Consider the following 24,687-nt stretch of genomic DNA (forward strand, 5'->3'; position numbering starts at 1 on the left):
AATATTACAATAATTAAATTTTTAATTGTAAAGTTTTATGGAATTTTCTTTTTAAGTTTTTATCGTTGAAAATTAAGAATAATCAATCATGCTAAAATGTCCAATGTAACAGGCTGTAAACCATACATGGCCCCAGAGAGGATAGATCCATCTGGCAACCCTTCCAACTATGATGTCAGGTGGATAGCTTTTAGTTATAACAATGACAGCTATATTCTTTAGTAGTGCGCCTATAACCAACAGAAAATCCTACATTGTAATAGATTGAAAATAAGGATGGGGTGGGGGGGGTAAATTTTTCTTGTTTTCGGTTAGGTTTTGTTGGATAAGGGGAAGCTTGTATGGTTAGTCTAACGCAGTTTTAGTAAGTTATTTTATAGAGCGAAACTGCCATGCAGGAATATAACCATTATTCTCTATTTATACTTTTAAAATATGGAGGGAAAGGATCTCACTTGAAGAGAAAGCATCTTCTTTTTTCTCACCCTATTCATATCGAATGGTTTTAGGTCCTATGTTAAAATATTTTGAATATTTAGATCCGACGTTTGGAGTTTTGGTATTTCGATGATTGAAATAGCCACAGGAAGATTTCCCTACAAACTTTGGGCCACTCCCTTTGAACAACTCAGACAGGTTAGTCCTGCAATTAAAGTAACAGAATAGAGGGGACCTGGGGTTAGATAACTTTATGTTTACGGGGTGGGGACTCTGTGCGAACTTTCAATTGGGTCTTTGAATATAAGCCAAGTCGCTACAAAAGAGAAGAAAGCCATTTGCTAACAGACTGAAAAGGTCCCTACACCACCGGAACCAGGTAGTCGTCTGGGTTATACGTCTATTCTTATACATTTATTGTCCTGCACACTGGGAAACATGAAGATTTCTGGTTATTTCACAAGTATTAAGCTCATTCTTAATGTCAATCAAACTTAAAATTAAGTTAAAAATTTTTACAGTTCATTATTCATATGATAAGTACCTAGTGTATAGACCAAAGATGTTTTTCGGGAATAGTCCCTTTCGTGGCATCTCCCCTTATGGGGCGATTCGTCGTATTTTTAAGATGACCTTTTATAGGTTATTTTAGGTTAGGTTAGGTTATATTGGGTTAGGTGATTGTCCCAGAGGGTTATGCTATTGGCCCCGCAGGGTTAGAGCCCCCCGCAGGGGCTAGAAATAGGAGAAAAGCTACTGTGAAAAATACGAAGAATCGTCTTAAGGTGCGTTGCCACGAAAGGGACTAAACCCGTTTTTTCTAATATCTCAATTTTAATTTAAAATAATCACAGACCCAAAATTTACAGACATAGTTGTATCTATGATCCCTGAAAATCAGAGCACAACCGGTACAACGGTTATCGAGATCATACGCTTCAGACGTACAGACAGACTTAAAGACATCTTATTACTTTTTTTATGAGGTTAATATGCAATTTTAATGCAGGTGGTAAAAGAGGATGCCCCGCGCCTGCCTCCCAATCAGTTCTCTCAAGAATTTGAACAGTTCATCTGCAGCAGTCTTGTCAAGGAAAAGTTTATGCAAAATTGAGAAGTTGAGAATAGTTATTTAACGCATCGTAGCATAGACATCTCTCCGCGGATATTAAAATGAAAAATTATAAGAGTAAAACCAGTTTTGATAGCCCTGAGAGACCGAAGGCCCGGGCTAACAAAACTGGAGCCTACCAATCAAAATTCAATAGAATTTCCCAATGTTGTTGAGCTAACGATAAAGAAAACTTTTTTTATAAAACTTTGGGGACTAGTGTAATAAACACCCCAATGTTCCAACCCTCACCTATATTTTGATAAACTTTTATTTGATTGTGACCAGGATGTGACTGCCCGGGCAACTTACTCAGACCTACTTAGCCATCCTTTCCTAGAAAAAAGACCTCCACTAGATGAAATGTCAAGGTAAAGTTTACTCAAAGATCTCAAGGGATAAGACATAGAACAATAAATTGATGTAAGTACAACATCACCAACGACGATCAAAAAAATTATTTTATCTGTAGATTGAATTTATTGGTTGAAAATTTTGTACACTTCTAATTTAAATGTAACTTAAGTAGTCTTAAGCCAACTAATTAAAAACTGTGGGTAACTGTGCAATTTATAGTTCTATGTCCCTTTCCTTGAGCTTTAATAAATCAACAAAGATTGGGGGATGGATGGGGGACGGGTTTTATTAAAAACTACTTGCAAAAATTACAGATTAATAACACTCAATTACAAGAATTCCATTTCACTTGAGTATTTTTTTCATACCTATGGCTTAGCAGAATTTTTTAGTACACTTCATTTTTAAAAAAAAAGAAAAAGGTATCTAATGTACAATATTTCCACCATTTTTAAATGCTTTACCGTCGTTTATAAATTATATGGCCTTTATTTATTTTTTCCACCCACCCCTTTCTTCTTCCCCACGTCCTCTTCATAGCAGAAGTTCACATGCAAACTATACACACCCATGGTAATTGTTATTTGTTTAATGAAATATTTGTATTTTCAGTTTTGTGACTGAGATCCTGTCGCTGGCCAACCAGGAGGAACCCGAGCCGAAAGAAGAGACGCAGCCGGCTCAGGATTGAGTCCCACCACCGCACCGCCTGTGGAACATTCAGTCCAAGAACTTTTCCCCAACACAACACTGCTGTAGAATCATTCTTCTGCCTCCGGGGGCGTGCACAAAGGGTTTATTAAATTTTTCTACGCGCTTCGCGCTCTTCTAGCCCTTTTCAAGTTTGTTTGTACGCCCTTGTTCTGCCCCCCCCCCCCCCCCTTTGCATTGTCTTAGTCAGGTGGAAAGGGATAAGTAAATGCTTCTGAACAACATGTCACATTCTTTTAAATCAAAAAGCCAAGGTTGTTATGCAAAAATACACTTTTATTTTGGTAAATTGATTTTTTTCGTGCATTTATGTGAAAATTTCAGAATTTTTCCTTGCATTGTTGCTGAAGTTTATCTAAAAAAGATAGACAAAGAAAATGCTATTTTGAAATTTCAAAATGACTTTTTGGAGTGTTTACTTTTCTCTTTGTACTTGAGAGTTTTAAATATGCTGTGACCTAATCATTTCAAGGTTTCTTTTCATTTTTGAAGCTGAACTCATGGTTTAAATGGTTTTAATGTGTCGTAGTTTTTATTTTTATTTTTGTGTCTACGATGTTAAAAAAACAAAAATTATACCTAAGTGGGTTTTGGTTGGCAAATAACTTATCTTGAGATAAGTATGCAAATGACTTTTTAAGATTAAGATGACTTTTTAAAAGCTCAACAAGGTGTTGTTTGCCTAATATTACGAGATAGTTATATACCCCCCCCCCCCCCCCTACTTTTTTAATTACACGGCCGGAAAGTAAAGTTTCAACTTAGATCCAAACATTTCTTTTTTGTTTATGTATTTCAAGAACTTTTTGATAAATCAACCACTAAATATAATTCAACTTCGCTAAAATAGACAAATAGGCATGATGATAAAGCCCTTAATAGTAGTTGTTTCACTTCTTATCAGATATTTTTTAAAGAAAAAGGGATTTTTACTCTTTGCAACATATTAAAAAGTTTAGCTCTTTAGCCCTCTTTTTCTATTTATCTCTAAAAATTCATTTCAATCTCCAATCCCTATCCCCCCTTTCCATTTATCAAAAAATGTAGCTAGTTTCAATACATAAAAAAATCAAATTCTAATACTAAAACGAAGTGATTACCTTTAAATTTTCCAATCTGCTGGGCATTTTGAACTCACTAAAATCAAAACAAAGACTCTGGGACAATCTTTGAATTTTATCTCAAGCTAAACAATAAACAAAATTGCTGTACATACTCAATACATTTTTCATAGCTATCTCTTATTAAATGCCTAAATAATAAAATTTTAAATCAAATCAAACATTTTCTATATAACTTATTTAATAAGGCAAAGTTTGCTCTCTTTTGATATTTTTATTAGTTTTGAATTATGATATTATGCTTAAATACTGGAGTCATACATTCATTTTCATCATTAATTTTGTAACAATAACCAGCATAAAGTAGGAAAACAACATATGCATTAATCATTGAGTTTTATTTCACTTTTAACATAACACCAAAAAATAATATCTTATCTTTCAAACCATATTAATAGATGATTTCTAGGGTTAATTAATTGTGATCAATTTTGCCGAATCTATAAACTCCCTCAAAATAATAAGTTTATCATCAAATCATTTTTAGCAAGTTTTAGTTATTATTTGTACAACCATTTTTTAGAGAACATTTTTTTGTATACATCAAGTTAACATAGATCCCCAACTTTTTAAAAGTTTTAACAACAATTTTATTGAATTAATAATACCAGATTTGAACCTGAATTGTTATATTATCAATCAGGGAAGGAAAGGACAATGGATGAGAAAATAACCATTTTCCCATCAATTTTAACCTACCAAACAAAAAATTTTGTACTCCAAAATTTGTGAGAACGATAACTTTTTTCATTGTCCTATTTCTGCAACCCTGACTTTTAATGCATTATTATTGTGATTTTAATTATTTTTTTATCTTCAAAAGTCAGTGATAATGATATACAGCTAGGCATTTTGTTTCAACCCTCTCCATTCACCTCAGATGGGACACCTGTCATATTTGATAAATATAACTAGTGTCCTAATTAGAGCACAAGGACAAGTGCTAACTAAGCTCAAGGGGGACTATGCACGAAAGAGAACAAATATCTACTAGCAATGAACCTATGTATTATTTCATAAAAAAAAACATTGTGAAAATTTATTTTTATTCCCGGATTAGTGTTATAATGGCCATTGCTTAAAATAAATGCAATACTATGATTAGTTTCACTACTGGAAGACGCCAAACATCACTTGCTCTTTTCATGCATAGTTCCCTTTAAGAGCAGAACAGAAAATATTTAAGAACAGAACTTCGAAAAACATTTTTTCTTCTTTTTTGTTTACTTGTCCTTGTCTCTGAAAGCCCCTTTTCAAACAGGTGTAAAGAGATATGACAATGACAGATTAAAGAATATTTCCCCAAATTCTCATACTTTAAAGTGAAATGGGGCAATATTAGATAACCTACCATTGTCCTTTCCCTCCCTGCTCTTACAACCTTTCATTCCTTCAACATGATTATATTTCAAATGTTGGAGGTTAATTTTCATCCAGTTTTTGGATCATCATTCATCAGACAAATATTATTATTATTATTAATATTCAAATATTATACCTAATTAAATAAATTGATTATTCCAGAACATTTTGTCCAGTGGATGCCTCTCTGAAAAATTAAAAATGTCGGACCGTGGTGAGGAACGAAAAGTCAGGTATTGTTATTTTCATTGTGGCTTTGTAACCAAAAAAGGAGAACCAAATCAGTTTAGAAGTTATCGATTTCACATAACATAAGATAAATTCATTCTGTACGTTATCTTATAAGAAAGCATTAGGCTTTTTGTTACACCGACAAACCTACTTAAGGGACAGACGTACAAAAGACACATCTCTTAAGTAAAATGTACCAAGATTTTTCCGAAATTATGAAATAAAAATAAATCTTATAAAATTTGAGTACAAAATCGACTAACGGTAAAACAATTTATTTGACAATGAAATCCAATTTGGCGATTGTTAATATCATGCTTCTATTTTAGTTTACCCAAAGCTTATGACGTGGAAGCTCGAGACAGGGAAGAAAAGAAGAGAAAACAGAGAGATGGAGAGGAGGTTTGTGCAATTTTTTAACCTAATACTAATTTAACAAACATTGATTGATTGATTGACGATTAAACGAGACAGTAACAATCAATTTGAATTTTTAAGGGATAAAACAATGAACGAAAAACAAGTACATTCCCAAATTCTAATGAAAATAAACAAAACTACCTACCCCATCTGTTGATTAAAATTACTGGTTAAATAGATGGGTCACTACTACTTAGTTGTGATCCAACCAATCAAAATGCGTTAAATATCCAAACTTTTTCATAAAACTTTGAGTACCAGTATAATTTATATTTCAATATCCCCTTCTTCCCTGGTAAATTGAAACTGTAATATTTTTGTTTTTGTCAGGGTTCTGAGTTGGATAGATTTCCAGTGATGATGTCCTTCAAGGCTTTCCTAGAGACACAGGACGATTCCATCACTGATGAGGAGGCTCTCACCAAGGTAGTTTATTAAACCCCATCATCTCGACCAAACATCACGCCAGAACTAAAGACGTTAAAGTGGTTCCTTTGAAACTTGAATAGTGGGAATGCCTTGGCCCAAAACTTGCACAACCCTTTATGCACTGCACAGGTTGGAACTTCCAGACAATGCATTATTTAACAAGATTTGGTTCAGAGTTACCACAAAGAAGATCTCGTTTCGTATTATGTCTGTTGCAGACAACCAACCCTTTGATTGAACGACCATTGTCTGGAATTCTTAAATGTGCATGGTAACGAGCTGCACCTGTTTTTGGCTCAAAGCATTCAAACTACTCTCATTATTTATATTGTAAAGCGCATCTGACATAGCTGCTGTAGGTGCAACTTTTAACAATGACGGGGTTTAGGCAATTACAATTAGTGGTTGAAACGTTTGGACACTCATCTTCTTGAACTAACCAATCAAATTCTAATAATAGTCCTCAAAGTTGTTAAGCAAACAAATAAGAAAACTTTGGGGACTAGTGGAATAAACAGCCCATTGCCCCCCTCCTTCTTGGGGCAACCATTGATATACATAAATGTTATGTTGTTTCTTATAATGGTTCTAATTTAGTATGGAGAATACAAGTTAGAATTTAGGAGGCAGAAGATCAATGAATTCTTTGTCCTTCACAAGGGTCAGGTATGTTCTTTCCAGTATTGCTTTGAAACGGATTAACATCTGCTGGATTAGAACCGGTTCTCAGCCATGTAACATGGATCTCATTGTATTTCTGACAACTTTCTACGAACAATAAAATAAAATTAATAAGTTAATTACAGTTGTGTTAGCACGGTCTTTCGACCCCTCGGGGACGGGGTTAACAAAACTGGAATCTATGTTATCATTTTTACTTTTACTATCCGCAGAAATCTGTCTATAATACGAAGAAAAGATAAAGGGGGGGGGGGAAGTTCTGACACATTTGCGTAAACCTGGTGTATAGGCTTCATCTTTAGACTGAGAGGATAGGTTATTAGGGATAAAATCATTCTTATATGATGAATTTCCCCCAGATTTAAGATTTTTTGGATAGGCCTCCAGGTTCCGGAGCTCCAGGCCTCCAGGTGGTCTCTCTAAAGGTAAAAATGAAATTGTTTTTTTTTTTAAGAGTTAGATGTCAGCTTATGAGACAAAATATGTATGTTTTTTCTTCAAATATATGAATAACAATCAAAAAGAAGCATATTTTGTTTTATAAGTTAACCTCTAACTCTTCAAAAAAAAAATCTTATTTTTTATTTTTACCTGTACAGAGACCACCTGGAGGCCTGGAGCTCCGGAACCTGGAGGCCTATCCAAAAAAGCTTAAATCTGGGGGAAATTTATCATATAAGAATGATTTTATCCCTAATAACCTATCCTCTCAGTCCAAAGATAAAGCCTATACACCAGGTTTACGCAAATGTGTCAGAACTTCCCCCCCCCCCCCCCCTTAATATTCTGTCTTTAAAGTAACGTTGAGATTTGAAACAAAGAAGTTGTACTTATTTATTATGACAAAACAAAAAACAATAAAAAATCAGTACCTACCTACATAAATTCGACAAATTTACAAATGCGATAATGTAATGTAAATTTTCAAATAAATTGACTAGTTATTAATCAGGGTTGTATATTTTCTAACCTAGTTGAATTTCTTCCAACCCTCCACCCCCTTCTAAACTTTTAAATTTATATAGAAATTAAAAAGGAATATTTCCTAATATATCTCACCATCTCTCCCTGATATTAAGATCATCTATGAATCAATCTTTATATAAAAGATCTTTGTCTGTGAGAACAGAAAGATGTTGCTAACTACTGAACCGATACGGTTCTTCTCTACAGGGTAGCTTTCACAGGACCTGAGAAGGTTATAGCTGATTTGGGGAAGGGTACCACCATCCTCCCAAGAGAAAAATCATCTAGATATAAACTCCCCTCCCCTCTCCCCAATTTACTTATACCTCTTCATACAGGTTATATCGTTGCTACTTCTCATTATGATATTTAAGACAGACAATAAAAACTGTTTCAGGAATGGTTCCGGACAAAGTATCACCCGACCGAGTTCTCTAACCGCCAGGCTCGCACAAATGCCGCGGTCAAGCGCAGATGTGACATCTTTCAGGTAAATATTTTCTGTATTCCTTTCGCATGTGGGCTAACAAAATTGGAATTTATCTTTTAATCTTTTTTCAAATTCTATCCGAGGAAAGCTTTCTATAATACGATCTATAGATATTTTGGGAGGTTTGTCAAATATTTTCATGAAATTCCTTTATGCATTACATATTACCTACTTTAATCTTAAAACCATGAACAGTTCTTACCGTCCTATGATAATATCTTATCCCTAAACATATAATCACCATATAATCAACACAACAGCCAGGGGCCGTAATTCAGCAAATTAATTCAATTTGAAATTGCTAAAAGTTTGGATATTTTTGTGGCTTAATGTTGGCATAAAACTTGTTTTGTATTGTAACCAAATGGAAGTGGTTAAGAAAGGCGGGGGGGGGGGGGTTAGGAAGTTGGTTGTGGTGAAATTTGTTTACTTACAATTGTTTGTCAGTATCCTGGTCCCTTTGTCCCTGACAACAGGAAAAAAATCAATGGATTTATGGAATTATAATTATCAGGAGCTGGAACAGAAAGGTTTACTGGAAGGTGTTGTGTGTAGCCAGGACCAGGAAACTGAAGTGGTTAAAATGCTGGATTCTCTTGTTATTCTGCTAGAGGTAAGGAAACTAAAGTTGTTTAAATGCTGGATTCTCTTGTTATTCTATTAGAGGTAAGGAAACTAAAGTTGTTAAAATGCTGGATTCTCTTGTTTTGTTTTACAAGCTTGCTGTTTGAACAAGACAATTCGTGTTAATGATGAACTCATAATTCAAAAAGGAAAGTTCAGGGAGAAAGAAGGAATTAAGCTGTTTTTTTTTAACTAGTCCCCAAAGTTTTATAATAACATTATGATAACTTTGGGGACTTTTATTGAATTTTTATTAGTTGTTTCATTAAGTTGAGTGTCAAAACGTTACAACCACTAATTTTAATCTACAGAAAGGTTAATTTTGTGTATCTGTATTGGTAATGTACATCAATTTTTATTGGCCATTGTCTTTTCCCTTTAGATCCCTGAGAAAGTTTGAAAATTAAAAAAAAAATATTGCTTTCTTACTCTAAACAGTTCAATATCCATTATACTGCATAATACTTTACTGTTTGTTGTAGGGTGGAAACTATGAAGACATCAAGAATTTAGACTCTGAGATGAACAACAATGATAGGAACTACAAATAATAAATTCAATGGAATTGTCCTTGAGTTAAAAATCCAATTGTCGTTATCTCACTTATATTGATTACTAGTGGCCTTTAGGGGCACTTGATGTGAGGGAGGGGGAGGGCGTGGGAAGTCAAACCCGCACCCCTAATTTTCTTTTCTTTATGGAGATTATTTTCTAAAGCTATTTTTGTGGGGCGGGTGTTGGAAATCTCCCCCTAAAAAAGCTAAGAACCTTTACAGGACCTATGACAAGCTTCACTTTAAAGGAAAACCATATCAGTTCAGCGTTTATCGTGATCCTTCGGTAAACACAGACAGACATACATCCTGTTACTTTTAAATGAAGATTAATGAAGTTTGAAATTATTATTATTGTATTGTTCAGTGTAAAGCATAAATCTTCAAGTCTGTTTATAAAAAATTTACATCAAAGTATTACCCAGGTAAGTTCAGACATTTTTTCATTTGATACAATATTCATATCGGTTTTTAAACAAATTGTAATTACAAAAATGCACCGTTAATTATCGCAGGTACTATAACACAAAACTTGTTCGTTTTTTCACTATGGTTTTCTATATAATATAAGATTAAGCGATTAAAAAAAAAATTATAATCAAATGTTTTGTAAAGTTTAAAATGTAAGATAAAATAACACGGCAAAACATCGTCAAATTAGTACACTTTTCATCTAAAAAGTATACTTAACTTTTGTGTCAAAGCATTTGATGGTCTAATACTAATAAGACTATGGTAGATCTTTTTCAGTCATTTAGTCCTATATAACAGAAACCAAGTATGTCAACTTAAAAATGCCTTACATCACTGCTGGGAGGTGTTAAACCTGTCTTGCTCTCGTTATAGTTGCAGAAATGTATACTACGCTACCCATGATCAATGAGTTTTCTTGTTTTAGAATGACCTGGAAAATCTTGTGAAAAAGTTCCCCGGCTATCAGAGATTGGCGGTCAGCTCAGATACAGATCCCCAAAACCAGTTTGCAAGGAAAAAATAATAAAATATGTTTTTATGATAAGGATAAAGTTTATTGTTTTAAGTTTTTCGGGTGGTGGGGGGGGGGGGGAGGGGGGTTCGTTATTATATTAAAGTGAATATTATTATATTAGGGATTGCAAATAGTTAAGCTTCTCAATATGGTGGAGCGATTCTACAAATGTTTCTTACATTGATTAAAGACGATTTATTTCGTGGTTCTAACAAGTAAAAATACCTTTTCTTTGATATCGATGCTTAACAAAAGTGCTAACTGTATTAAAAGAAGGAAAAAAAGTCTATGAATGATCAAAAACTTCTTTTCTTGACGAAGAAATAAAAATATTATTGACATATTTATATTTGAACAGGAAAGCGTGGATAAGCTTCAAGAGAAATGCAAAAATAAGAGAAATCTGCTATGCTATTAATAATTCACAAATTAATGGACAGGTATTGTAAATAAATAGTTTCTAAACTCACAGACAATAATTTGAAAATAAAAAGTTTTGGAAAATATATTTCAGGAAAGTTAATATTTCTGATTTGTATTTTCATTCCTTTTTATGTATACATTTGAAGTATGAGTATATAATCTAATATTTGTTTTAGAATAGTTAATAAGTTATTTATCGCATCGTATAATAGACAGCTTTCCGCGGATATTAAAATAAAAAAGAAATATAGAAATAAAATTAAAACCAGTTTTGTTAGCCCTGACCAAGCCGAAGGTCCGGGCTAACAAAACTGATATTGACTTTTTATAAATCCTCGGAAAGCTGTCTGTAATACGTTGCTATATATGATTTTCCAGTATGGCTAAGAACTTGTTCTAATCCTGCGGATATTTATCAGTTTCGAAGCCATTCTGGAAAAAGATTCATAGTAGGTAATATTTGTTTTGTTAATAGTCTCTAATGTTTAGGACCTGCAGGCAGTAGTGAACAAAGATTTAAGCAGGCGTACAAGAATTTGTCCAGAAGAGGCTCTCAATCATCCACAGGCATACATCACAAGCATTCCATTTTATTCATTTAAACAATTTGAAAACTAATCTGTTCTAAATTAAAATAGGTAATATAAGAAGTTAAGAATAATATTCAAACACATTAAAATTATCTTTCTAATCAATATACGTTTAACTTTGGAAACTACTACAAAAATTGCGTACAAGTGTATACTTATTGTCTTTTGACATCGTTAAATATTTACCAAATCAGTGTCAACGAGTTTTCTTTTGTACCTAGATACAGCTTTAGGCATATCAGTTTTTTCTTTTCAGTTTTGAAAACAATTAAAAGGTAATACCTGTAATGTATGACATCCAAGGTTGTAAAGAAGGATATCAATATTGCTATAGATCTCATCAAATTCAAGGTATGTACTGTAGTTTTTATTTTTTAAAAATGTTCTATACCTAATGTTTTTTAACTATATTTTTCAAAAATATGTCTTTTTATCCTTAACCTTTACTATAGTTTTTGGACAAGAGCAATTATGGCCACAAGTATCTACGCAAAATATAAAGCTAACAATACAAAAACTCAAGAGTAAAATACGTTTTAAGGTTTTAAGAAATTAAATCAATTACCAAATAAGAAAGTTACTCTCATGCTCAACTAAAAATGTTTTTTGTTTGTTTGTAGGATGCAAGAACAAAAGTGTGGGAAAAAGCTAGCCCTGACAAGGAACAAGATAAAGAGAACAAAGTTACTGAAGATGCAAATAAAACAAATGTAGAGGATGAGAAACCTAACCCAGATGATGATGCTCCCACTCAGGATGAAAGGAAAGTTGATGATCTTGAAAATAAAATTTATATGTTTATTTCGAACACTGAAAAGAAATACCTATTTAATATATTTTTAAAATGAGACTCAAAAGAAAGTTTATTTAATTTAATTTTTTATCTACTTAAATCTGTTGCAGTTTTTTTTGCAAAGTTCGGACAAAAACTACGAATTCTTGAATTTTTCCTTGATGATTTTTCATTGTAAAAGCATCAATTTTTCTTTTAAATAGTAGTGAAAAACAGTCAGATGCTGTAGAAACTGCGAAAGCAGCTGAAGCTGCCACAAATCCCCTGTTGATAGAAACAGCTAAATTAATGGCTGAGCAAGACAACTCGTTGGAAGATTTGAAGTTGACTCTAGACAGGTAAAATATACATTTTTTATGCTCCTTATATAAAAGTAACAGGAAGTCTGTTTGGGATACTAAAGGATCTCGAAAACTGCGAAACCGATATGGTTTTCCTTTTCAGGAAAACTTCTCGAAGGTTTAGGGAATGTTTTTAACAAAAAAATTAGCCCTCGAAAAAATTCCCCTCCCCACCAAAAAAAGTAAAAAATCCGTTAAACATTAAAATCTATATGGTCTGTTTTCAATTACTAATATATTTTTTTTATTGACCTTAACTTAAATACAGTGGTGTATATTATGCAAATTTGACCCTAGCAATTTGGTGGTAAAAAATAAAAAAAAAAGTGGATGGGAGAAAATTAAGAGAACTGAAAGCATTTTTTCCATTTTTATCCCCTCTTTGGTGAAAAAAACTAAAAGAATATGTGGGAGTGGAGATAATATGAATAAAATAAAGAGTTCTGAAAATATTTTTCTATTTTATCTCCTTCCTTTCTGGAAAAAACTAGGTGAAAAAATAAAAAAAAATTGCAGCAGGGGAAAAATGAATCTTGTGCAGAATATACAATTCACCCCTGCTTAAATATTTGCATATTTTGTTTAGATTAATAATCTACCTCAGAATGGTTCACAGTATTGACTTTTATGGACAGGTATTTTTTTTAATGAAAGTGTAGCTTAATATAACTTTGGTATGTTCACTAATCTGTATTTATGTAGTATGTCCTTTTATTTGTTTTTTTGTCTGTAAAGAATGAGCATCGAAAATTATTTGGTAAATTTATCCTTTTAATCTGTTACGTGGTTTCCTCTTCTATTAACATAAAAACTTTGCAGAATTTTTCATTAAATCTTTATTGGGTAGTATATTCTAGCAATTTCCAAACTTTTCTACCAATTATTCTATACTACAAAAGGGGTAATTTTGTTTATCACCCATCGTCTTATCCCTTAAAATCCCTGATTATTTAGAAAGAGTACCGAGGTGAGGATGAAATGCCCAACAGATGTGGATTTATCCATATCAGAAGTGAGAAACAACCAGAACAAGATGATCCACAGGCACACAATAATAATAAAAGAGCTTAAAACCTGCCTAAAACAAGTCCGACCGCCTAGAATGTTTCATGCTTAATTATGCTCCATATTGATAGAAATATTGACAAGAAGTTTCAGCCGTCTATCTTTTATAGGAACTGAGAAAATCACGTTTCCACACAACGTTTCTTACTGACATACGGACATTTCAAATTATAGATTAGCTTTTGTACTAAAAACAATAGAACATTAGAGTAAAACAGTAGAGGTAGAAAGTGTTAGATAACTGTATTTCCCTATCCCAATGACATTATGCCGATTCTCCATTGAATCTTTGAAAATCAACCAATGTTGTCGGGAATATTAACACAGCCAAGTTGCAGAAACAATTTGTTAGCAGACGACAAAGGTCACTGGGAAAGGGGAGGAGGTAGTAACGGTATTTACATTTATACTAAAGATCTGTTAATAGAACGTTGCATCCACACGAGATTGCAACCTTTAAAACATGAGAGCAGAAATAGAGATCGGACAATGGGCTGTTCATTAGACTAATCCTAAAAGTTCTCTAATAATATTTTCTTAATCGTTGGCTCCACAACTCTGGGGATTTTTTAAAAAGTTGTCTTATCCCTTTAAATCCCTGATTGTACCAGGGTTGTCATTTTGGGCGGGCGGTTTTGGGCCGCCCAATATAAGATCCTTATGGGCCGCCTAATATAAGATCCTTTTGGGCACCCCCCATTTGGGTGGAGAGAAAAAGGGGAGGTGGTGAAAAAGAGGGGGGGGGGGCGGGCCTATTTTTTTTTGGTGATATCCTTATACTAAAGTAACAGGATGTGTGTCTGTTTGTTTGTACCGAAAGATATCGCTAACCGCTGAACCGATCGGGTTCTCTTTAACAGGGTAGCTTCTCATAGGTCCCGCGAAGATGTATAACTATTTTGGGGGAGGGTACCACAACCCACCCAAAAGAAATCGCCCTAGAGAAAAATTAACCAACTAAAAAAAATGGCCTGGCTCTTTTTCTGACCTTCCATACATCCACGAATAATGAGCCCCCAGATTGAAGGCAAGCAGCCTCCAGTTGTTAATGTAGAATAACGGACACACAAGTGTATCCCTGGACAAAATCAATTATATTGAAGGCCTGTTGGGCTCTATAGTCCCAACAGGCGACAATAGCCGATAAATTGATGTGTTGTAACTGGAAAATGGCCGTTTTTACTATGCATTAGAAAATTATTTACCAAGTTAAAGAACCATATATAATTTACTAAAAACTTTAATCTAATTTCTGCCAAAACAAACACTGTAAGTATAAATTTATTAAATATTTAAATAAAAATGGTCTAACAATAGAAATTGAAGGTTTTTACAGATATTGTGATTTTAATTTGAGACACCTAGCGGCAAATTATTAAACTACATATAAAACAAATTTATGTTTATCGTTATTGATGGTAAAGATTTTGTTTTGATTTTGGTGAAAAAGTTATCAGGTTCAATCGAATTATAATTAATTGCGGCTACGCCCCTAGAGACATCTATGGGCACGGGCAGGGCACTCAAGTGAAGGGAGTGGACTCATATTAAATATCTTAAAAACGTTTTGTTACCTCTAAACTCGAATTAATGCTAAGTGTGTATTAATTAACCAATTGATTTATATAAACTAAAGTAGTAAGTTTTTTGGTCTGTAGCGATAAGTCTCGCTAATCATTGAACCAATATGGTCCTCCTTTACAGTGAAGCTTCTCTTAGGGCCCGAGATGGTTTTAGGCTATTATTTTTTAAAAAGCCTGGTTTCACGTTTTTTTCTTCCAGATAACCTAGATTCGAGGCGAACAATCTCTAGTGACTTATATAAGTTAGGTTAGGTTATCTTTGGTGAGTTAATATTTATGAAGTTAAGATAGAAATACAGCATACACATGGACATTACACAATGCTTAGCCTCCTGCAATCTTTAGGTTTTCCCTGGGGCTGAGAAAACGAAAGCACTTTTTTACAAGAAAGAAATTTGTCTGAGTTAAAGTGTACAATTTACCTACTAATGCTATAAATAAAAATAAAACATAAAAGTAAAACATAAAAATATTTAACTTTATAGCTTTAGGTTAGATTTTAGAATCTAAAAAAACAATGAAGATATTCAAGTAATTCAGAAAGTTTATTAAGGTCTTCTTTTTTTTCTTTTATTTATTGTTGTGTGGCCATAGGTGGAAAAGTTTCTGAACACAAGATCCGACAAGTTTAACCATCTGCTACAGGATAAGAAAGAGGTAACAGCTGTTTTTTCTTTTCAAAGTACAACAATATTTATATTTTCATATAAAAAATTATGTTTTTCTCAATTATACGAATTTCTCCCTGCTCTTGTTACACTAAAGTAAAACTATAGTAGAAGGTAACAGTTAAACTAAACATAACAATCAAAATAAGCCAGTATTAATGTTTCTCATTGATTGATAATATTCGGGGATTTTAAAAAAATTGGGATTTTTTTGAGAATATTGGAAGATTCAAAAAATTATTGGAAGATTTTTTTCCGGTTCTCCGCCCTACTGGAAAATCATGTAAAGCAACATATTAGACAATTTTCTACAAACATTAAAATGAAAATGATAGGTATTGATACCAGATTGTAATATTTGCAGAAAGCTGTCTTTAATACGTTGCAATAATAATTATTACCTAACAATTTTTAGATTGAAGAAGTAGAGGCTAAGAAACTTGGTTTGAAGGATGAAACATTTGAAATAGACAAGTTTATCTCAGCTAACAGCCAAGAGTTGTCTAAGGTAGTTTTTATGGCTCAATAATATTCAGTGGGTAAGGATATTTTATCTGAAGAAAAACTGTTTCGTCACATACCTAAGAGGGGGGGAGGGGGGCGTATTGACATCTAAAATTAAACAGTACGCAAAATGAAAAAAAAAATTAGGCAAGAAAACCCCGCGGAAATGGGATTGTTAGGCCTTTTTGGCCTGTTTTGGATTTAATTTGATGTAAAAACTTACTTTTAATTGTTTTTCTTAAGTTTTTTCCTTGAATACTGTATGTATCCTTAAGGACATTATTTAAGATGATTCAGCAAATTTGGGACCAAAACTCAAAAAACCTATATTTGATATATGACACACAAACTTTAGAAAAATGCACTTTACTCCTGCGAGCCACCCACCTAGCCCGATGGGGTCGGTCCCCGACTTGCTGAATCATCTTAAATAATGCCCTTGTGTTTTCACAGTGTATTCAAGGGAAAAAACCTACGGAAAAAACAGTTAAATGTAAGTTTCTACATAAAAATAGACCAAAAAAAGGCCTAAAAACCCCATTTTCGCCCATTTCCGCAGGGTTTTTTTTACCTTACCTATTCTAAAAATAAAAAATTTGATTTTTTGCCATTTAGATTTAGTACCTATGGGACTATGCTTATGTATCAAGTTTCAAGAATCTAGCTCAATATTTAGACCATTTTGCTCACTGTTTAGGTTTATATGTTATTACGCCCCCCCCCCCCCTCTAGTTGTTACAATCGGAGAACATTGTCATTAAGTACCTTTTTTAAGCATTAAGATTTGTCAGGGATCTAAATGGATAAGACAATAAATTGATGTACATCCCCAATGATGATAAACAAAATTAACCATTCTGTAGATTAAGATAAGTGGTTGAAACGTTTTAACACCCATCTTAAAAAACCAAACAATCAAAATTGAGTAAAAGTCTCCAAAATTGACGAATAAGAAAACGTTGTTTATAACTTTGGGGACTAGTGTAATAAACAGGCCATTGTCACCCGTTTCTCTCTGGGAAGGATCATAGCAAGTAAAAATTAAATCCTTGTCTTTTTGAAACATCAAAACAACCCTCTGTCTTTCTTTAGACTTAATAAAAGCGTTTGACAATTTCCTGAATAGATCAATGCTTCAAAAGAGAGAGAGAGTGGGGGGACAATGGATTGTTTATTATACTAGTCCCCAATGTTTTAAAATAGCATTTTCTTATTTGTTGGATTATAAACATTGGGGACTTCAGTGAATTCTGATTGGTTGGATCATTAAGTTGAGTGTCGAAACGTTTCAAAGTTTATGTATCATCATTGGGGATGTACATAAATTTATTGGCCATTGTCTCATCCCTTTAGATCCCTGGCTACAAATATCTTTTTATAATTAAGGATAAATGGTTGTGTACCCTGTCTGGGAAGAAGTTCAAAGCAATGGAGTTTATCAAGAAGCATATCTTCAACAAGTTCATGGATAAGGTTAGTAACAAAGATCAGCTGATTGCAATACATGATATGTGTATGTGATTGCCGCGTAAAATATTGAAGAGTCAAATGTCGTCTTTTGTGTTGAAATAATATAATGAATTATTATCTTCAACAAGTTTATGAATAAGGTGGATAATGATATTATTGATTTGAATCAATTTTAGTTATTAGCGCAGTGACTTAATTAAGGGCTGCGAATATCACAATCTACTTGAGCTTTATTATGGTAATACATTTTAACGTTCTTTTTTGTATGGAATACATGACAAATTGCCTTTTATAGAATTATTAAATACTTAAAATAATGAATTCGGTTTCGGCCAAATATTTTTCAATGAATATCAATAAATATTTGAAGTATGTTTATTAACGTAAAGTAGGTAAATATATTAAGTTTTATTTAATTTACCTAAATATTTTTTTTTCTTCATGCAGCTTATAAAAGAAGGTAAGATTTTTCTAAATACTTATATTAGTAGGTAGGTACTCAGTTTAAAAAATCTTGATTGGGTGCTTCAAACTACATAAGGGGATTTTTTGTAATTTCAATTATTTGGGATGTTGTACTTTACACCAAATTCCGTCCATTTTCTTATACCTTAAAATTCTGATTTATACCGCTTGTTGATTGATTTATTATTACTTGGATCTTACACCAGATTATTATATATCTACTCTAATAAAGTAAAACTTGTAGCTGGCTAAAATAACGATCCCCAATACACTCCCATCCCCTCCCTACTCACCAATACGTGACACCATGTTAGCAACCTTAATTTACTACAATTTTCACCTTGTACATGAAAATGTTATTACCAAGGTGGATGAAGTTAAGACTGAAGTGAAATTTTTCAACAACTACATCCTGGATCCTGAAAGGCCCCAGATTCCAGAAGAAAAAGTTCTGCCAATGGTGAGAATTTTTGTATTTGATATACCCGGATTTCTTATCTATATTAGGGAAGGGCTTTAATTACATACGTAATTGTAGTATTACAAAATGATACAAAAGAAGCTGTACTTAAAAGAGAGGGGATCTATATCGGTTCAGCAGTTAGCTAGGTCTTTCGGTACAAAAATACAGAAAGATAGACATCCTGTTACTATTAACACAAAAGTAACCCTGCTTATATTTTTTTTTTTTTTAATTTTTTTCCGTATCGCTTCGAAACCGATTAATATCCGGCGGTTTAGGACCGGTTCTCATCGTATTATATCCAGTTTTCTACGAATAGAAAAATGTACAAACATAAGTAGCTTTTGCATAAATGTGTTAAAAACTTTTTTTTATCTTATGATTGTCCATTTTTACATCCGCGGAAGATGTTAATAATACGATGCTATGAATAACTATTACAGGCCAAGAAAGTCCGATTGTCAGGACCTGCACCAACACCTATCCAACTAGTTGAAGCTTCTAGCCCAGTCAAGGTATGTCAATCATTTAAAAAAAAGTTTTTTTCGCGCATTTTCCATAAAGTTGTGTGTTACTGTTTAGTCAAATATTCCTATTAAGTCAAACTGCTTAATTATGTAATTTAAAAATTCTCGAAAAAATGACCCCATTTGTATTTTATAGGGAACTAGCGGCTACGCCCCTAGAGGTCTCTAGGGGCACTTGAGGAGAGTCGAATTTTATACCCAATTTTCTTTTTTTAGATTTTAAAAGAAAAATTTAAAAAATATTTTGGGGGGGAATTTTTTTTTTTTGTGGGAGAACCCGATCGGTTCAGTGGTTAGCGAGATCCTTCGGTACAAACACACAGACAAACACACAGACATCCTGTTACTTTAGTATAAGGATTACCTAATAATAAATTATAATACTATTATATATAGGAGTAAGGTTTTTCTCTCTGAAGCATAAGATCTCGAAATTAAATAACTTGTCTAAATAAGTTTTACTTTTCGTTGAAGATTTGTACAACTGTTAGGGTGGTTTTAAGCTTTTGGGGTCATGGAAAGAAAACAAAGTTGCGGGTTTCATCGTATTTTCACAGTAGCTTTTAAAAGGTTAGGTTAGGTTAAGTAAATGTTAATGATTGCCCCGCAGGGTTAGAAAATATGCCCCGGAGAGGGGCGAAGCAACTGATAACGAATAAAAAATGATAAGAGTTAAATAATAAATATTGTTAAGTAAGGAAAGGCATAGACTTAAAAAAAAAGTAAGTAATGTATTAAAAATAAATTTAAAATAAATATAGGCGAAAACAGGCGTACACGCGCGGCTGGGAACCCGGCAGGAAGCAGCGCGACCACCCCCAGGAGCTGTCAAGGTGACGTATGCAACCACTGATCCCAGGGGTCTGGTTGACTACAGTGATGTGGATCTGTCCATGTTTGATACATTCGAATGAATATTTGGAGTTGAAAGCATTTTCCAGTATGGCTTCGAAATCGGTTAATATCTGCTGGATTAAAACCGGTTCTAAACCATACTGAAAAATCATGTATCGTATTATATCCAGTTTTCTACGTAAATAAAAATGTATAATCATATTACTAAAACTAGTTTTGTTACCCCTTGCCTTTGGCATCATGGATATAACAAAACTGGTTTTAATCTTATAATTGTACAAATTCATTTCCGCGGAAAGCTGTTTATAATACTTTGCGATAAATAACTAAAAGTTACTTTATAAGCCTATGGAAATCGTTGGTCGATTAGGAATACACCCATTCTTTTTACATCAAAACTTTAAAGAAAATATAACCATGATTTACTTTTAAGATTATTTCACTTCCAATAAATCATTTATCGTTGTATGACTCAATAATAAATATTTTATTTCTTTGGCTTTAATTAAAAGCTTTTTTGTCTTTTAGGTTATTTCATTACTTAACGCTTGTATACTATTATAGATTTTTTAATAGTTATTTATTGCATCTTATTATCTACAGCTTTCCACGGATATTAAAATAAAAAATTAAAATATCAAAACCAGTTTTGTTAGCGCTGATGGGCCGTTATAACAAAACTAGTATTAATATTATGATTTTTATTTTAACATTCGTTGAAACTTGTCTGTAATACGATGCTATACATGACTTTAAGTATGGCTGAGAACCGGTTTTAATCCAGCAGATTTAAACTGTTTTGAAGCCATACTAGAAATAATATCAATATATTAAAACATTCTATTGTGTAATATAAATCTCTAACTATTTAACTTGTATAGTGATAATTTTCATAGAAAGTTTTAAATCTTCCAAAGTTTTAATACATATTTATAATTTATAATCACAAGGAAATTTACAGGAAAATTCTTTTGAAAAATTGTAAAAATTAAAAGAAATTGAACTTTATAGAAATCTATTGTAAAATTATATGACTTTGTTATTGCATTTGAAATTTATGTATTTTTTATGTAATGGTTTTTACCTAATTGTTATCAATTTGTAGTTAGAAAACTAAATTAATATTTTATATTGTTAAAACTTGAAATTTTTGTACATAAGATTTATTGTATTTTATTTTTATTTGATACGATTTGTATGTAATTTTAAGTGACTTACTGGTAGTTTCCCGTATTTAGCAATCTGTTAATTACTAGGTCCCCCTACCCCATCAAACCTCAACTCCTTTAGCTAAATAGACCAATTTATCTAAAGGGGGGAGGCGGATGTGCCACTTTTTGAAACCAAAACTAAAAGTCAAAGGAACTCAACTAAAAAAAGAGTTACAGGTCTGAGATTTTGCATGGCAGTTGCTTTATAGGGTTACAATATGGAACAGTGAAGAAACGGCGGCGCATCCGCCGAAAACCGCCGAGAAATTGCAAAAAAAAATTCGGCGGGAAACGGCGGTTTTCGGCGGTTGCGCCGCCGTTTCTTCACAGTTCCATATTGTACCTCTATAAAGCAACTGCCATGCAAAATCTCAGACCTGTAACTCTTTTTTTAGTTGAGTTCCTTTGTTGACTTTTAGTTTAGTTCCTTTGTTGACTTTTAGTTTTGGTTTCTAAAAGTGGCACATCCGCCTCCCCCCTTTAAAACATCACAAATACTTTTTTTTAAATTCAAAGGGGGGGGGGGTTTGAAGATCAAATTATTAACATGCTGATTATGAGATTTTGCCAGATTTTTTAATATTGCAGGGTGGTAGGGGACAATGGACTGTAAATTACACGTGTACCCAAAGTTTTATAACTAAGGTATCTTAATCGCGGGCTCAAAAACTTTAAATTCGTACTAATATTGAATTGTGATTGCTTGGTCTCTAACTCTTATTCTAAAAAATCATTAATTTTAATCTATGTAGACAAATTGTAATTTTGTAATTGTAATCATAATTGGGGATGTACATGAATTTATCGTCCATAGTCTTATCCCTTAAGATCCCTAAATGTTGATGGTAATGTTAATTTTTCATTGTTAAAATGTTTAAGTGTAGGCAATTAAGAAAGTTAATTTTAAAGGGGGGGGGGGCGAAAGTGACACTTTTCGAAACCAAAACTAGAAGTCAAAGGAACTCAACTAAAACAAGAGTTACAGGTCTGAGATTTTGCATGGCAGTTGCTTTATAGGGGTACAATATGGAACTGTGAAGAAACGGCGTCGCAACCGCCGAAAACCGCCGAGAAAAGGCAAAAAAAATTCGGCGGGAAACGGCGGTTTTCGGCGGTTGCGCCGCCGTTTCTTCACAGTTCCATATTTTACCCCTATAAAGCAACTGCCATGCAAAATCTCAGACCTGTAACTCTTTTTTTAGTTGAGTTCCTTTGACTTTTAACTTTAACCATTAATGAAGTATTTTTAATACTTTAGATATAAAGATTACAAGTTAATCACATATTACCAATGATAAATCTTAACATTAAGCTTTGAATTTTCCAAAATTTAAAATTTTAGATGTATAAACTATTGCTTTGAAATTGTTTAAATTTACTGTTATGTTATTTTAAAATTATGAATTATTTATTATATTTTCTGTTTTTCAGAAACCATGAATATTAATATTATAAGAAAATAAGAAATTTACAAACTGAATCCTCATTCTAGTCATTCTATACAGTATTCAAAATTATTGTAACAAGAAAATTTAAAAATTGGTAAGTTATTTTTTAAAAATTTTAGCTGATTTCTCTCAAAATTTGTAAAATGTGCATTTTCGCAGTAAAAATTATTTTACACTTGCAAAATTATGCAATTTTACTTATGTATTTTTAGTGATGTTTGGGAACCAAACTGGGAAGCCAAAATTGATCTCTCTTGTGAGAAAACAGCAGGTAATGCATTAAATATTACATTTACTGAATATGTCATAATATTTCCTTTCATGAAATTCTTTATACCATTTCTAAAGTTTTATATTATAACTTATTTATGGTTTTTCTTAAAAATAACGTTATTAGTATAGTTTGTTGTTGCTGCTCAACTTGTATTTAAATTTACCTTCTCTTAAAACTTTTTTTGTAGCGAAGCTACTCTATTATTAACTTTGGCCGTCTGTCAGTCCGTTCATAGCTATGGAGGAAATATAATTTTCACGGCTGCTATTGAAGATAGACGGCTGAAATTTTTTGGTGAAGAAATATATCAATGAGCATCAAGTGTATTATTTACTTTGTTCATCCGTCTGTTGGTCATTTATCTTGATTTTGTAGTGCTTCGCTACTTATGGATGTTGTCATCCTTGTTTTTCTTAGGATGACGAGCCATCCATAAAAGAGAAAGACAAGTCTGAAGAAACTAATGATTTAAATGTTGAGTCTGATGATAAAAAATATTATAAAGAACAGCACAAACTCTCAACATGGATAGCTGCAGGTTAGTAACATTTTCCTTTATTTTTTTCCCTGCTGCAAAATATTCCCCTAAGGAGGGGCCATATGGAAAATATTTGTAGTAATTTCCACCTCCCACATATTTTTTTTCTCTCAGGGAAAAATGGTAAAAATGTTCTTACGACTGTTTATTTCTTCATCCCCCCCCCCCCCCCCTCCTACATATTTTTTATGCTTTTGTTCCTTACCAATAAAGCTTCATAGAATTGGCCTTTAATTGAGACCTTCAATTGAGAGTGAGACCTTCTATTGTTGTTCTATCAGATTTTTTCTAGGTTAATCTATTATTATTAATTTTATTTAGTGGTTGCTGCCTGGTGCCTTGGAATATTTTTAGTCGTTGTTTATATGGACCAACGATTACCAGAACCTTTAAAGTAAGTTTTTTTTATAGTAAGAAATAGATTAAATTAAGATTTTCTCTACTGCTATTAAAAAAAAATATATTCCAATAAGAATATTTTAAGTTCAGTTTTTTGTGTGTTTTTTTTCTGGGACTTAGAGGACATTCCCAATGATGATACATAAAATTATCCCTTATGTAGATTAAAATTAGTAGTTGAAACGTTTGGACAATAAACTTAACCAACCAATAAAAATTCATTAACTCCCCAAAGTTTTAAAGCCAACAAATAAAAAAAATGTTATTATAAAGCTTTGGGGACTAGTTTAATCAACAGCCCATTGTTCCCTCTCTCTTTTTTTTGCAATCCAAAAACAATTGAATTACCTATATATTTTTTTTATAGATTGTCAGATGCCAAACTCCATCCAGATAGATTTATTGAGGAGCGTGCGCGCAAATCTTTGCGCGCTCTAACCAGTGTTGGCGCACGTCCTGCCGGCAGCTATGAAAATGAGGTGATTGTTTTGAAAATCTAAAAAGATAAAATCTCTACTTAGTGGCCATGTAAATCTAAATACAATTTTTAAAAGTTATGTTTCCAACTAGCTTGAAAATGTGATGCA

General features: G+C 32.7%; 3 protein-coding genes across 20 annotated transcripts in view; all 3 read left to right on the forward strand.

Annotated features, from left to right (window-relative positions):
• The first annotated feature begins 96 nt into the window (after positions 1-96).
• LOC145321688 (dual specificity mitogen-activated protein kinase kinase 6-like) lies at positions 97-2,597 on the forward strand. Its single transcript, XM_080163212.1, has 5 exons — positions 97-179; positions 540-636; positions 1,448-1,525; positions 1,838-1,920; positions 2,519-2,597. Exons 1-5 carry the CDS (start codon positions 97-99, stop codon positions 2,595-2,597), a joined length of 420 nt encoding a protein of 139 aa, XP_080019338.1.
• On the forward strand, positions 2,597-22,875 carry LOC145321691 (serrate RNA effector molecule homolog). 10 transcript variants are annotated; one of them, XM_080163234.1, is made up of 24 exons: positions 2,597-2,807; positions 3,056-3,200; positions 4,262-5,333; positions 5,661-5,733; positions 6,082-6,177; positions 6,778-6,846; positions 8,225-8,317; positions 8,832-8,930; positions 9,424-9,477; positions 9,861-9,920; positions 10,394-10,480; positions 10,840-10,923; positions 11,396-11,473; positions 11,800-11,847; positions 12,117-12,257; positions 12,491-12,627; positions 13,217-13,265; positions 13,585-13,674; positions 15,873-15,935; positions 16,362-16,454; positions 17,837-17,923; positions 18,753-18,845; positions 19,292-19,363; positions 20,137-22,875. In XM_080163234.1, exons 3-24 carry the CDS (start codon positions 5,302-5,304, stop codon positions 20,287-20,289), a joined length of 1,851 nt encoding a protein of 616 aa, XP_080019360.1. In that variant the 5' UTR covers positions 2,597-2,807; positions 3,056-3,200; positions 4,262-5,301; the 3' UTR covers positions 20,290-22,875. The 10 variants fall into 10 exon arrangements, 8 of the variants coding, with proteins under 8 accessions (XP_080019360.1, XP_080019353.1, XP_080019354.1 ...); XM_080163231.1 differs by lacking the exon at positions 2,597-2,807 and having other exon boundaries at positions 2,859-3,475; positions 4,226-4,585; positions 5,176-5,333; XM_080163227.1 differs by having other exon boundaries at positions 2,597-2,821; positions 3,056-5,333.
• The window catches only part of LOC145321689 (endoplasmic reticulum metallopeptidase 1-like), a 47,104-nt gene continuing 45,287 nt past the window's right edge, over positions 22,871-24,687 (forward strand). For all 9 annotated transcript variants that reach the window (XM_080163216.1, XM_080163215.1, XM_080163219.1 and 6 more), the window contains exons 1-5: positions 22,871-22,983; positions 23,102-23,160; positions 23,581-23,701; positions 24,023-24,095; positions 24,468-24,579. In XM_080163216.1, coding sequence (XP_080019342.1) covers positions 23,104-23,160; positions 23,581-23,701; positions 24,023-24,095; positions 24,468-24,579 — 363 coding nt within the window. In that variant the 5' untranslated portion in view covers positions 22,871-22,983; positions 23,102-23,103. The remainder of the gene's footprint in view (positions 22,984-23,101; positions 23,161-23,580; positions 23,702-24,022; positions 24,096-24,467; positions 24,580-24,687) is intronic.

This window comes from Acartia tonsa, chromosome 6 (genome assembly GCF_053477335.1).
Source record: "Acartia tonsa isolate MP-2025a chromosome 6, ASM5347733v1, whole genome shotgun sequence".
In the NCBI taxonomy this organism is placed as follows: Eukaryota; Metazoa; Arthropoda; class Copepoda; order Calanoida; family Acartiidae; genus Acartia; species Acartia tonsa.